We start from the raw sequence: 12,434 nt of genomic DNA, 5'->3' as shown, positions 1-12,434 counted from the left end.
CAAAACATTTGTTTTGATTCGTTGGTTTGTTTGTTTTGTTTGTTTGTTTATTATGTTTCTATACCTCCCAAAACTTGCGTCTCTGTGCGTTTTTTTGTATTGCTGCCTTTGTGAAGGAAACCGGCATTTTTCAGAGGAAAGGGATGGGGCAACATATTGAAGGGAGAACATAAGCCCCAACAGCAAATGCACAGCAGAAAGCTCTGTGACCTGCCTGTTAACTCAGTGGGAAAGCGTAACAGGAGATCTATGGAGCTGCACATGTACCCACCACAAAGCAAAGTCTAGTGTTTGGGCAACTTGATGGTAACAATTATTTCAGATTGAAAAGGTTGACATGCAGTTGAGAAAACATAGCTGGTTTTTCCCCCGGGGAAAAAATAAGTATTCACACAGTTACAGCTACAGGGTAGCAGGGTAGAAACTCATGGGACCTCACACATCTGTCCTATATCTCCAGTCTGTATGGATTCATCCCTGTGAATCCAGCAGGTATAAAAAAGGCACTATGTACAGTCATAGCTCAGTGGAAAGACACAGCCTTGGATCCTAGATGAGGTGCTAGATTCAATCCCTGACCATGGTCTCCCAGGAAGTAGGATTGGGAAGATACAGGAAGATACACACAAGAATGCAGAGTGATAACCAATTAGAGTGAATAGCACATGGACCAATAGCCTCATCATACTTGACTCATTCATGTTCCTTGATGCCTTTCATTTTGTCCCGTCCACCTCATACCATCCACTCGTTACTTCACAGAACAGCCTGTTATTTAATCCCCCATTCAGCCTTGAGACTTTCTGGGTGACTCTAGGCCAGTCACTTCTCTCTCAGCCTAGCCTACTGCACAGGGTTGTTGTGAGGAGAAACTTAACTATGTACACCGCTCTGGGCTCCTTGGAGGAAGAGCAGAATATAAATGTAAACAAATAAATAAAATAAATGAAAATATAGCCCAACTTCTAAATATATTATCACACAAGGAAGGGTGGGGGGTGAGGACGTTGAGCTTACCTGTATTTCAGGATTATTTGGCAAACAGAGGGTCTGTTTCTGAAAATTGCAGAATCTTTCCTGTGTGGGGGATTCTGATTAGTAAGGGAAGGTTGTTCATCCAGAACACAGTTTCCCCATATTGCACAGTGGGGAGAGAGTGAAGAAAGGGAGGATGAATAAGGGGTGTTCAAGTGTTCTGCACACAACTCTGGGAATATGTCCCATTTAATTAGTCTGGACTACTTATGATCACTTGAATTAAGTGGGCCCTATTTATTGGGTTGGAAGAATACTAAGTCTAGCCAATGGCAACAGAATCACTAGTTGGTGTAGAGTGGATGTTCTCTTATCCCAACAATTTCAATGCAACTAATTTTCTCTGGGTTGGATCCACTTTCTTAAACTGAACTCAGTAGAACTACAATGCTAACTGAGCAAAGAAACACCATTTTAAAGTGGTGATTCTCTTATATTTAGCAGGTGGAGAACAACTGGCCCTATGCAACACCAGCACAGCATCCCTCCAGTGGCTGTTGCTGGTATCTGCCTTGTGTTTCTTTTGTGAAACCCTTTGTGAGCTCTTTGGGGACAGAGGACCATCTTATTTATTATTTATTTTTCTATGTAAACCACTTTGAGAACTTTGGTTGAAGAGCAGTATATAAATATTTGTAGTGGTAGTAGTAGTAGTACAATGGAGAAAGTAAATTTGGGATGGCAAACCGTTTTCTTCCAAATGTCTTCTTTTGAGATATCTTTATTGACCATCCAGATCTCAAACATTTGCAAATTATACAGTACCAACTATAGAAAATCATATATTTAAAAGATACTCATTATTCAAATATATTTAAAAGTTATTTATTATTTTTACATTCATTAGATGAATATTAAATTCAAGGGCAGCATCTAGCTGTTGTTACTCTAGAGCAGGCATCCCCAAACTGCGGCCCTCCAGATGTTGCTGAACTACAGCTCCCAGCATACCCAGCCACAAAAAATTGTGTCTAGGGATGCTGGGAGTTGTAGTTCAGCAACATCTGGAGTGCCGCAGTTTGGGGATGCCTGCTCTAGAGTTACTCTACAGTTTGGATTGAGTCACAAGTATTCTTTTCTGTATAGATTCAGAGCAGTGTTCTCTAATTTTTTTTCATCTGTGTGTGGAATGAGTTTTGTTCTGGGCAGCAGTATCACGGCAGTGCGCGCTCACATGCATTTAGAGTGGGGTATAAATTCCTGATTCAACCTGAGTAGGGTCTAAAATTGAGTGGAAATTTAAAAAAAACATTTGAGTGCGTGCGCACGTGCATGCCTTAGAGAGAACACTGATTCAGAGCTGCCATGGTTTTCATGTCCTCTATCATATCCTTTCAAATTCTGGTGGCTGTACTGAAACAATACATAAATTAATATTATTTGAGTATTCATTACTTTAATCAGTGACAGAGCCATGTAGGTAAGTATATGTCATCCCATTACAGCATTTCAAAAAATGCTCCAAAACATTTCTACCTTGTAATACCAGGCCTTTGTCATTTGTAATATTATATTTTGAATGAGCTTGGCATTCTCCTGAAAAGGCGAGAACATTTTTTTCTTGGAAAACTTTGAAATCTATATAAAAGATATGTGTTGATGATGATGATTGATTGATTCCCCCCCCCCTTTCTGTTATTATTCTAGATGCTGAAGAGTATCAGCCACCCATATGGAAGTCATACTGTGAGTATCAGGGATTTAAATTGGGGGATGGGGAAAGGGTGAGAGACCCGAGTTGTGAGATATGTCCCCAGCCATGAGAAAGGCACTGAGCATGGTTTGAAGGACCTAGAGGAAATGAACTGAGCATTAACAAGAAGAACCATAGCCAGTGAGGGGGAAAAGCAAACAAGGATACAGATCAAATGTTCAAAAATCCCACCTTAGGCAATGTTTGAATTTAGATATCTCTAGCTAGAAAAGATGTGGAATAATAATCATAGATTTATGAGTCTTGTCATCTATAAGAGATTTGTTAAAGTATAGGATTTATTTATCTAATATGTAGCACAACTTCAACAGTATTCTCAAGGATTTCCTGCCTTATGGCATGAAATTAGACTCAGTGGCTACTAGGATCCCTTCTAATTCTCTTTTCCTTAACCTCCTTTCAAACTGAAGCAACCTTGAGAACCAGCAACTTAGGAGAAACTCCTAAAATGAAACTCTTATAAAACCCTTCTGTGGTTTATAAGTTAATTAAGAAGTTTTATAAAGTGAATATAAAAGTCAGGAGAAACACAGAAAGAGAATCAGCAGCTGTCACTATGAATGTGTTGATTGAAGCCAAATATGAGAAACAGAACTACAGACAGAGAAAAGACATTTAATTCAAGGACAGATCCTGGTATGATTCTCAGGCAGCCTTTTAAAATGTATTTCATTGGCTGGCATTCAGACGAATGAATCGCTGGTGCTATGGGAGGAGCACTAGTATAACAGCAGTGTTTCTGAGAGTTCTAGACTAGTGCTGCACTGCTGCTTGTGTGCGAGTGGTGGTGGTGGAATTCTCATGAAATCTCCTTCCCCCAGAAGCATTCTTTCTGTGCCACCCAAAACTAAGTCTTTGAGGGCTGCGCAACCTGCAGGGATATATATTTGGATGGCACAGAGGGCTGTGTGTGGGGAGGGAAGCTTGTCAAAATCTGCCACTCACTATCTCCATGTGTGGTGAAACTGAGCTAGCTGAATTCTGTAGCAGTCCAGCACAAAATGGATTAAAAAGAGACCACGAACCACTCTCTCAGCATCCATGGCCGTAACTTAAGCATGCACGAGTCACAGGGCATAATTTGTGATTCATATACATAAACATGTTCCAGTTTCATACTCATTTCATCCTACCTGTTCAGGTGGAAATAGATGAGTGTAGCTTCAGAGAACTATAACGTGAACCAGCCAAGAATGTGATAGATGTAATGTGGGAAAGGAGGTAGAGCTGTGCTGTGATGCCCAGGCTCTGTGCCTACTCAGGGCTTTTGGCAGATTCTTGTGTAAACATATATAGCAAAGTAAACATATATAGTAAGTAAAGTAAAAAGTAAAAGTAAACATATATAGCAAACTCCTCATCTAAACAATTCTGAATGTCGACCAGCTTTCCTTGTGGGTAAGCCCTATATTCCATGCCTGCTATCAAGAAATTGCCCATGTTTTCACCCCAAAGGGGCAAGGAATGCAGCACGTCTTTCATGAGCTGTGTCTAGTAACAGATTTGCAGGCATAAAAGGAGCAAATCCACGCACAACAACAGGGGCACACATCTATTATATTACTACACCACACTCACAAACCACACAACTTGCCTGATACAAGGATGTCACAGTGCCTACCTTGTAGTGCATGAGGTACTGTGGCACAGGCAGTAACAGGCTGGGCAAAGAGATCCAACAGGACTTCCACAGAAGGGAGTTTGAATCCCCTTCTATCACTCACACAGACACATAGCATTAATAGTCACTTTGACATGCTACATGACGGAAGGGAAGATAGCTGCCTTGGTAGTTGGAAAGGGAATACCTTTTTTTATCAGAGAAGGACAAGCAAGGAGCCTAACTGCATTCATTCAGGGGGAAATGTCAATAACTCACTCCACATAGAGATCTATAAAGCTCAAACCAGTCCACCCCCATACAGATTTTGAATTAATTTGCTCTTTCAGAGATTTGTACTACTCTGATGTAGCTCCAGAGTCTGAAAAAATTGATGTATGTGAAGGTGTCCTGTATTAAAAAGATAATAATTACAGGTTTTGAAAGGAAGTGCTGTGTAGTCATTCTTTTGAAGGGCTGCAATGATGTAAACATCCTTTTGTTAAAGTCTTATTTAATCTGTATTCCTATTATATTTCAATTTACAAGGCAAGTGCAAGTTCTTTGCATATGTTTTCCTTCTCCCTTCTGGATATTCATTTCAGTTTATGCTAATTTAAGAGTGCCTGTTCTCAAACACCAAGAATGAAGTAGAAAAGTATCTGGCCAAAGAATCAAAGATTTAATACTGCCCAATGTGGGATCTCTGATCTTGTGGCTTTGGGTCAAACTACACATGACACGAAGCACATCATTGATGTGCTTTAATATTCCTTGGTGAATAGTAGCCAGTTTGAGTACTATAGATAGGAACAGCAGTATACGGACTGCAGTCTAAATTGACACCACACATACTATTTACTGGGGGGGGGGGGGGGGCTGCTGCAGTGGAAGCTTTTTTACCCCCTTGACTGGGGACCTGATCCAGATCAGGACCATGGCATCTGGTAAGGTTAAAGCTGCCCTGTACCTCATCCCCCATTAAGATCCCAATCCATAGGTGGTCCCATTAGAAATCAATCAGTCCATCAATCAATTAACCAATCGGCATATCAGAGCAGTGACACATTTAACAATGCACATAGTTTGTCCATTAATGTGATTTTTCTTGGAAATTTATACTTGGAAATTTATACATTTTACTTACCTGTTTCTGTCACTTCCTGTTGAGGATCTCACGTGACTCTGCCCTTGGACTTCACTCACCCGCCTCCCCCCCCGCCCCCGGACTTAGATTTCTCAGAATTTGTTGCTCAGAATATGCTTCAGTTTGTTTTAATTCTTTACCTGCTCCTCTTATTCTTCAATCTATTTTTATAATCATGTATTTTTACACAAAAGCTAATTTTACTTCTGAAAACAAAATTCTTCTCTTTTGATCGTCGTTCTTGACATCTAAGGACTTGCTTGCACACTTTTGTCTGAGATACCAGTTCCTCAATTCAACACTTGATTTTTATTTTTTATTTTAAAAACACCCTAGAATTAATCTGTTTTAAATGATCAGGTGACTTGCCTCAGGTTTGGTGTAATTCCCAACCTGCAGATTAATGCAGAGCAAAACACAATGATCTGCAAATAATGGGGGGAAAGATGTGGATAAACCCAGCCTGGGATTCCTTTCTTATGTATATGCAAATTAAGACTGCTGATATTAAATTAAAAAACAGAAAATAATTCATCTTAAAATTCCATTCACATGATATGTGTTATGTTATGTGTTGTGTTATGTACACTGAGAATCATACCTCAGTGTAGAGCATCTGCTTTGCTTGCAGAAGGCCCCAAGTTCAATCCCTGGCATCTCCAGGTAGGGCTGGGAAAGACTCCTGCCTGAAACTTTGGAGAGCTGCTGCCATTTGTTCCAGACAATACGGGTTAAATGGACCAATGGTCTGACTCAGCATGGCAGTTTCCTGTGTTCCTTCTTGTATAGACTTCTTTACATTTACACAAGTTCAACCACACTGACTGTGGTTTTAAATGTGACTGTGGCTTTCTTTCTTTTTTGCCGCTGTGTCTATCACATGGATGGCTGAAGCTTGTCTGTATTAGTAGCATATTGTGTGCCTAAGGGCCACTTTTTAATATGAACTGGACTGACCCTATTAGGAGCTGACTACACATTTCATGCAATACAAGAGCCCCAATGCATTTTTAAAAAAAGAAGAAGATTATGGAGGAGGGAAATTAGAGCGGTAATATATTATTATTTATATACCGATTTTCAGTGAAAAGTTCTCAAAATGGTTTACATAGTGGGGGAAAGATAGTTCCCTGAACCCAAAGGGCTCACAGTAAAAAAAAAAAAGCCAAAAAGGTAGACACCAGAAACAGCCAGTGAAGGGTTGCTGTGCTGGGGTAGGACCTTTGCCCTCCCCTTGCTTAATATAAAGAGAATCACAACTTCCATTGCTAGAGATTTATGCTGGAGGCTCTCCTTTGCTAGATGTTTTTAAACAGATGAAAACAGATGGTTATTTGTCAAGGATGCAACAGCCATTTCCTTCTCTGAGTTAGAAGACCTCCAAGGTCCCTTCCAAATCTATAATTATTTGATGCTGTGATTCTAGAAGAACGCTTGAAAAAACTAAGCACAGGGGAGCTTCCACCATCTCGTTGTTGTTGTCCCCCTCCAACATAAATTACAGGGAGGGAGGGAAAATGATGGAAGAGCTAGCTACAGCAGAAGCTTTAGCTTTGTTTTCCAGGCATCCCAGCAGCAGTAGCAATAGCAATAGCAATAGCACTTACATTTATATACCGCTCTATAGCTGGAAGCTCTCTAAGCGGTTTACAATGATTTAGCATATTGCCCCCAACATTTCTGGGTACTGATCATGCAGGAAGGTTCCTGCATGATCAGGGGTTCCTGATCATGCAGGAAGTACCCATTGTTGCAAGCAACCTTGGCAGTGGAATTTTCCATTTTTCCTGGCACAATCCATTAGTCAGAAGGAATTAAAAACTTCCTTTGAACAAGGCCAGGGGCAACTACCCCATGAAGCCAGATGGGGTGACAGCTCAAGTGATGAATGTGGGCACCCTGCTCACACCTTGCTGTGGGTGTCACCTCCTCTGTCTGCTGCCACTGCCCCCACCTCAGTTCTGCTGCTGCTGCCCCATTTCTTACTGAGTCCATCCATTGTCACCAATCCAGCCTCTTTTGCTGGCCCAGATGTCACCTGCGGCTCTTCCCTGGTAACATCACAAAGATGCTTAGATGGTACTGAACTGAACCTATTCTAAGCCAGACCTGAACTTCTGTGGGTGTTCCAGGTCAGCTTTTAACAGGTTTGAGGAGAATAAACTCCTGGATTTGCCATTCTGAAGCCCTCCCTAACTGTGAAACTCAGTGCCATAACTATCTTCATTAATATTTCCATCATATCAAATTTGAGCTGGAGCATTGTTGTTAAGAACCTATAAGAACATAAAAACAGCCCTGCTGGATCAGACCCAAGGCCCATCTAGTCCAGCATCCTATTTCACACAGTGGCCCACCAGATGCCTCTGCCACAGACAAGAAACGATGGCATGCCCTCTCTCCTGCTGTTGCTCCCTTTAACTGGTATTCAGAGGCATCTTGCCTCTGAGCCTGGAGCCGTTGATAGACCTGTCTGTAAAGGCTCTCCTGACAGTTAGGGGTGTGCATGGAACCATCTGGCCCGATTCAGTTCGAGGCCAGGACTGGCCTTGAACGGAACCAGGCCAGTTCTGTCCGGCCCCCATCAAACCGCCCCCCCCCCTGTCCGGTGGAGGTTCGTGAATTTTTTCAAAGAAAAATTAAATAAATAATAAATACCTGTAGCCTCTTCAAGGGTGCTTGCTGTAGGCTGTGGGGGGATCCATGAGGGTTCCCCCTCCCCCCACCGGCCTCCCTCATCACCGTCATGGCCGGGTAAATGTAGTGTATTTGGCCCTTTCAGGCCTCCGTAAAGATGAGCTGCAGCGCATGCTCAAATGCCCTCTGCGAGGCCGCCGGCAGGGGGAGGGGGAACCCTTGCAGACCCCCACCCCACCCCCACGGCCTACAGCAAACCCCCCAAAGGGGCGACAGGTATTTCTTATTCATTTTAAAAAAAATTTGCGGACCTGTCCGGCGGTTCGGTTCCCGTCTGGATGGAACCGGCGGGGGGGGGGGTGTTGGTTCGATCACGAACCTCCGAACCAAACTGTTGGACTGCGGACCACCGGACCGCTTTTGCGCATACCTAGACAGAGTAGGATGGCTAGCACAGGAACTATCCCATTATTACACTATCATGTCCTGAACAGCTAGTCCATGGGGAATTTAAGGATTAGACAGACCATATTAAATTGGTTTAATTTAGCATAGTTATAAGGGCCTGGGCTTTTGAGTCAAAACAGTTCAACGTCTAAACATTTTGCACATCCCTACTGGGGACCTCATCTTTTACTTCCCTTCATTGTCAAAATTGTCCATTTATTCCTACCCTCTGTTTCCTGTCCTTTAACCAGTTACCAATTCACACATGAACCTGTCCCCTTATCCCATGATTGCTAAGTTTGTTCAAGAACCTTTGTTGAGGAACTTGATCAAAAGCTTTTTGAAAGTCCAAGAATACTATGTCAACTAGATCACCTTTCTCCACATGCCTGTTGACACTTTCAAAGAACTCTAAAATGTTGGTGAGACAAGACTTAGCTTTGCAGAAGCTATGCTGCTTCTCCCAAAGCAAGGCCCATTCTTCAACTTATTTAACAATTTTATTCTTAAGTATGCTGAGAGGAGAGCTGGTCTTGTGGTAGCAAGCATGACTTGTCCCCATAGCTAATCAGGGTCTGCCCTGGTTGTATATGAATGGGAGACTTGATGTGTGAGCACTGCAAGATATTCCCCTCAGGGGATGAAGCCACTCTGGGAAGAGCAGAAGCTTTCAAGTTCCCTCCCTGGCATAATATGCAAAGATAGGGCTGAGAGAGATTCCTGCCTGCAACCTTGGAGAAGCCGCTGCCAGTCTGTGAAGACAATACTGAGCTAGATAGACCAATGGTTTGACTCAGTATATGGCAGTTTCCTATGTTCCTATGCTTTCCATGAATTTGTCTGGAACAGACGTTACGCTAACCAGCCTGTAATTTTCTGGGTCCCCTCAGATCTCTTTTTGGAAATTGGTGTTACATTAGCTACTTTCCAGTCCTCTGGTACAGAACCAGATTGTAGGGACAAGTTGCTCAAATGTGAAATTGCTATTTCACATTTTCAGTTCTTTTAGAACTCTTGGGTGGATGCCATCTGGCCCTGGTGATTTGTTCATTTTTAATTTTTCAAACAGCTTGGACTACCATCTCTTGTCACTTTGACTCAGTTCTTCATCCTTAGTTCCTGAGAAGTTCAGTTCAGGTGTGTGTATACACTCAGTATCCTCTGTCATGAAGACAGATGCAAAGAACTCATTCAGCTTCTCTGCAATCTCCAAATCTTCCTTGATAATCCCTTTCACTCCCTCATCATCTAATGGTTCAACTGTCTCCTTGGGCAGGTTTTGTCTTTCTGGCTCAAATCATTTATGCTCATGACTTACAGAATGGACTCTGGCAAGGCACTAAGTTCATTCCCTGTTAATCCCAGGGTAGGAGAAAGTGAGGGGGAAGGCAAGAGCATTTTTACCTTCCTCCGTACAACCAACCATTGGTTTTCCTCTTGCCATGCTGTGTGGATACACAGTTGCTGCAACAATGAGCAACACGGTGAGAGAGAGAGAGTCCGGGGAAAGGGCACCCAGCTTCCCGAAAGCCCACAATGTAAGTTGCTTGTGTGGTGCATTTAAGGTATTTTACAGGCTGGGAGGCTCCTTCCCCTGGCCTCTATCGTACTTAGTTGTATACAGGCATAGTATGTGGAGCAACATGATCAATGTTGCCTTTGCTATTACCCCTTGCTATTACTGATGCACCATCCTGATCCAGCATGAATGGCTTGATGATGGTAGAAAAGCATAATGGAAGACCATGAAAGTTGAGACTTACTGTGGAGTCAAGACTCGTTTGCTTAGTTTTCCTTAGTTGCTCCACCTAGTTCGAGAGAATGCAAAGGATATGTGAAATCAAGAGATCAGCTTGCAAGCAGCTTCTGATCTGCCTCATACCTGGGAACTACTATATGGCTCCGTTCTCACCACCATGGCAATCCTGGTTAATGAGTTAATCAGGATTGCTGCAGGCAGTCCATGCTGCAACACAAACAGGGAGTAGGATAAAAGGGTGTGTGCATGCCCTCTTGCCTGACTTTTAGCCCAGGTAAAAAACCTGGGCTACCTGCCAGGCGATCCACATGAGCAACCCTACTTGGGCTAGAGCTGTTCACACAAGCAGTCTGGGTAGGGTTGTTTGTGTGAACAGTTGCACTTTATTTCAGTCTTATTGCTCCTCCATCTTTAAAATATAGTATTATAGGTCTTACTGTATACTGTATAGTACACATGAAACAATAAAAGCATTTAAGAAAAGTACTGTGTAAATTCCAAGTATTGATTTATTTCTGTCACTATGTTTCCCCCTATATTTATACGTTTGAGTCAGCTTGCACTCAGTCAGTCTTGGCTATGAATATGTTAGCCTAACATGCACATTTAACAGCTGACTTCAAAATGCCTCATTTGAAATAAATCCTAAGATATCTTGGACTACAAAATAGCTATCCCTTTTCTCACTTCTATATTCCCTAAAGACTCACTTCCTCCATGATGCATAAAAAGCCCTGCTGACTAAAGTAATTTTCTAATGTATTTCATTTACTTGCCTTATTACTGACCATCTCACTTACTGACATAAGATCGTTGAAGCCAAAGATGTAAATAGCTCTTGGAGAGCAAGCAGCAGAGGGCTGAAAAATGGAATGGTGAAGAGAAATACAGTATTTTAAAAATAAGATTTGTAAACAGTTTATAAAATACGTCTCCATTACCACCATGGGCAATTTTTTCCTTCATCTACCTTCACCAGTGAGATATCTGTCACTGATGAAACTAAGCTGGAATGAAAGGGATTTGAGGGTGTAAGACAATTTTAGTACGTTCTGTGTTTTTTAGTACATTCTGTATGTTGCTTTAAGTTTGTATGTAAGTGGTATACATTTTATTTTCAGTTGTATCTCACCATAGCCTCTGAACAAACTGGTTTTATATACTCTCATAGCACCTGAAAATGTATCTTCTACTCATGCCACAAGCTTATCAGAACTGATACAACAAATATGTGTTGATAATACTGTGTCGCCGGATGGTGGCTATGACCTTTTAAAAATCAAAGTATATGAAAACAAAAGAACATGTTCACATGTGTAATCAAGAAGAACTTTTTTTAAAAAGCATATATTTTCCCACAAAAAAAATTGCATTTTTCTTAATATAGATTTCATTCTCACAATATTTGTTTGTTTGTTTGTTTGTTTATCATACTTTCATATCACCCACTACCGAAGTATCTAGGCAGTTTACAACATTAAAACAAACCAAGAAATTTTAAAATTGGCAGTCATTAACTAACGTGGTTAAACTGCATTTAATCAAGATAGAAACTCAGGATAAGATCTCAGTTAAACCAGGATTGCCCTGGAAATCTGTATTCTCAGAACCAGCTGTCCGGGGCTCAGCAATCCTGATTAATTCTTTAACCAGGATTGCCATGATTGTGAGAACGCAGCTATACAATAGTTTCCAGGTATGAGGCAGATCAGAAGCTGCTTGCAAGCTGATCTCTTGATTCCACATATCCTTTGCATTCTCTGGAACCAGGTGGAGCAACTATAATAAGGAAAACTAAGCAAATGAATCTTGACCGCACAGTAAGTCTCAGCTTCCATGGTCTTTTCTACAGTCATCAAGCCATCCATGCTGGATCAGGGTTGTGCATCAGTAATAGCAAGGGGTAAAAGCTAGGGCAACATTGATCGTGTTGCTCCAAATAATATGCCTGTACATAACTACGGTAACTAGTTATCAACATTAATGCAGCTGTAAGCTTTTAAAGCCATGGTAATATAATGTAGTCTGCTAAGCACAGTGGAAGCCTTGTGGCCATGGAACTACCATGAAAATGGAAGTTTGTGCTGCAGTTGGC

At 41.7% G+C, this 12,434-nt stretch overlaps 1 protein-coding gene and 1 long non-coding RNA gene across 6 annotated transcripts in view; one reads left to right on the top strand and one right to left on the bottom strand.

Moving 5' to 3' along the window:
* The window catches only part of CHN2 (chimerin 2), a 218,505-nt gene that overhangs the window by 78,912 nt on the left and 127,159 nt on the right, over positions 1–12,434 (top strand). For both annotated transcript variants that reach the window (XM_053262420.1, XM_053262419.1), the window contains exon 2: positions 2,683–2,721. In XM_053262420.1, coding sequence (XP_053118395.1) covers positions 2,683–2,721 — 39 coding nt within the window. The remainder of the gene's footprint in view (positions 1–2,682; positions 2,722–12,434) is intronic.
* The window catches only part of LOC128330107 (uncharacterized), a 44,990-nt gene that overhangs the window by 13,454 nt on the left and 19,102 nt on the right, over positions 1–12,434 (bottom strand). The gene's annotated exons all lie outside the window — the stretch shown is intronic.

This window comes from Hemicordylus capensis, chromosome 6 (assembly GCF_027244095.1).
Source record: "Hemicordylus capensis ecotype Gifberg chromosome 6, rHemCap1.1.pri, whole genome shotgun sequence".
Lineage (NCBI taxonomy): Eukaryota > Metazoa > Chordata > Lepidosauria > Squamata > Cordylidae > Hemicordylus > Hemicordylus capensis.
Note: the sequence above shows the minus strand (reverse complement) of the source record. Positions and strands in the feature narration are given on the sequence as shown.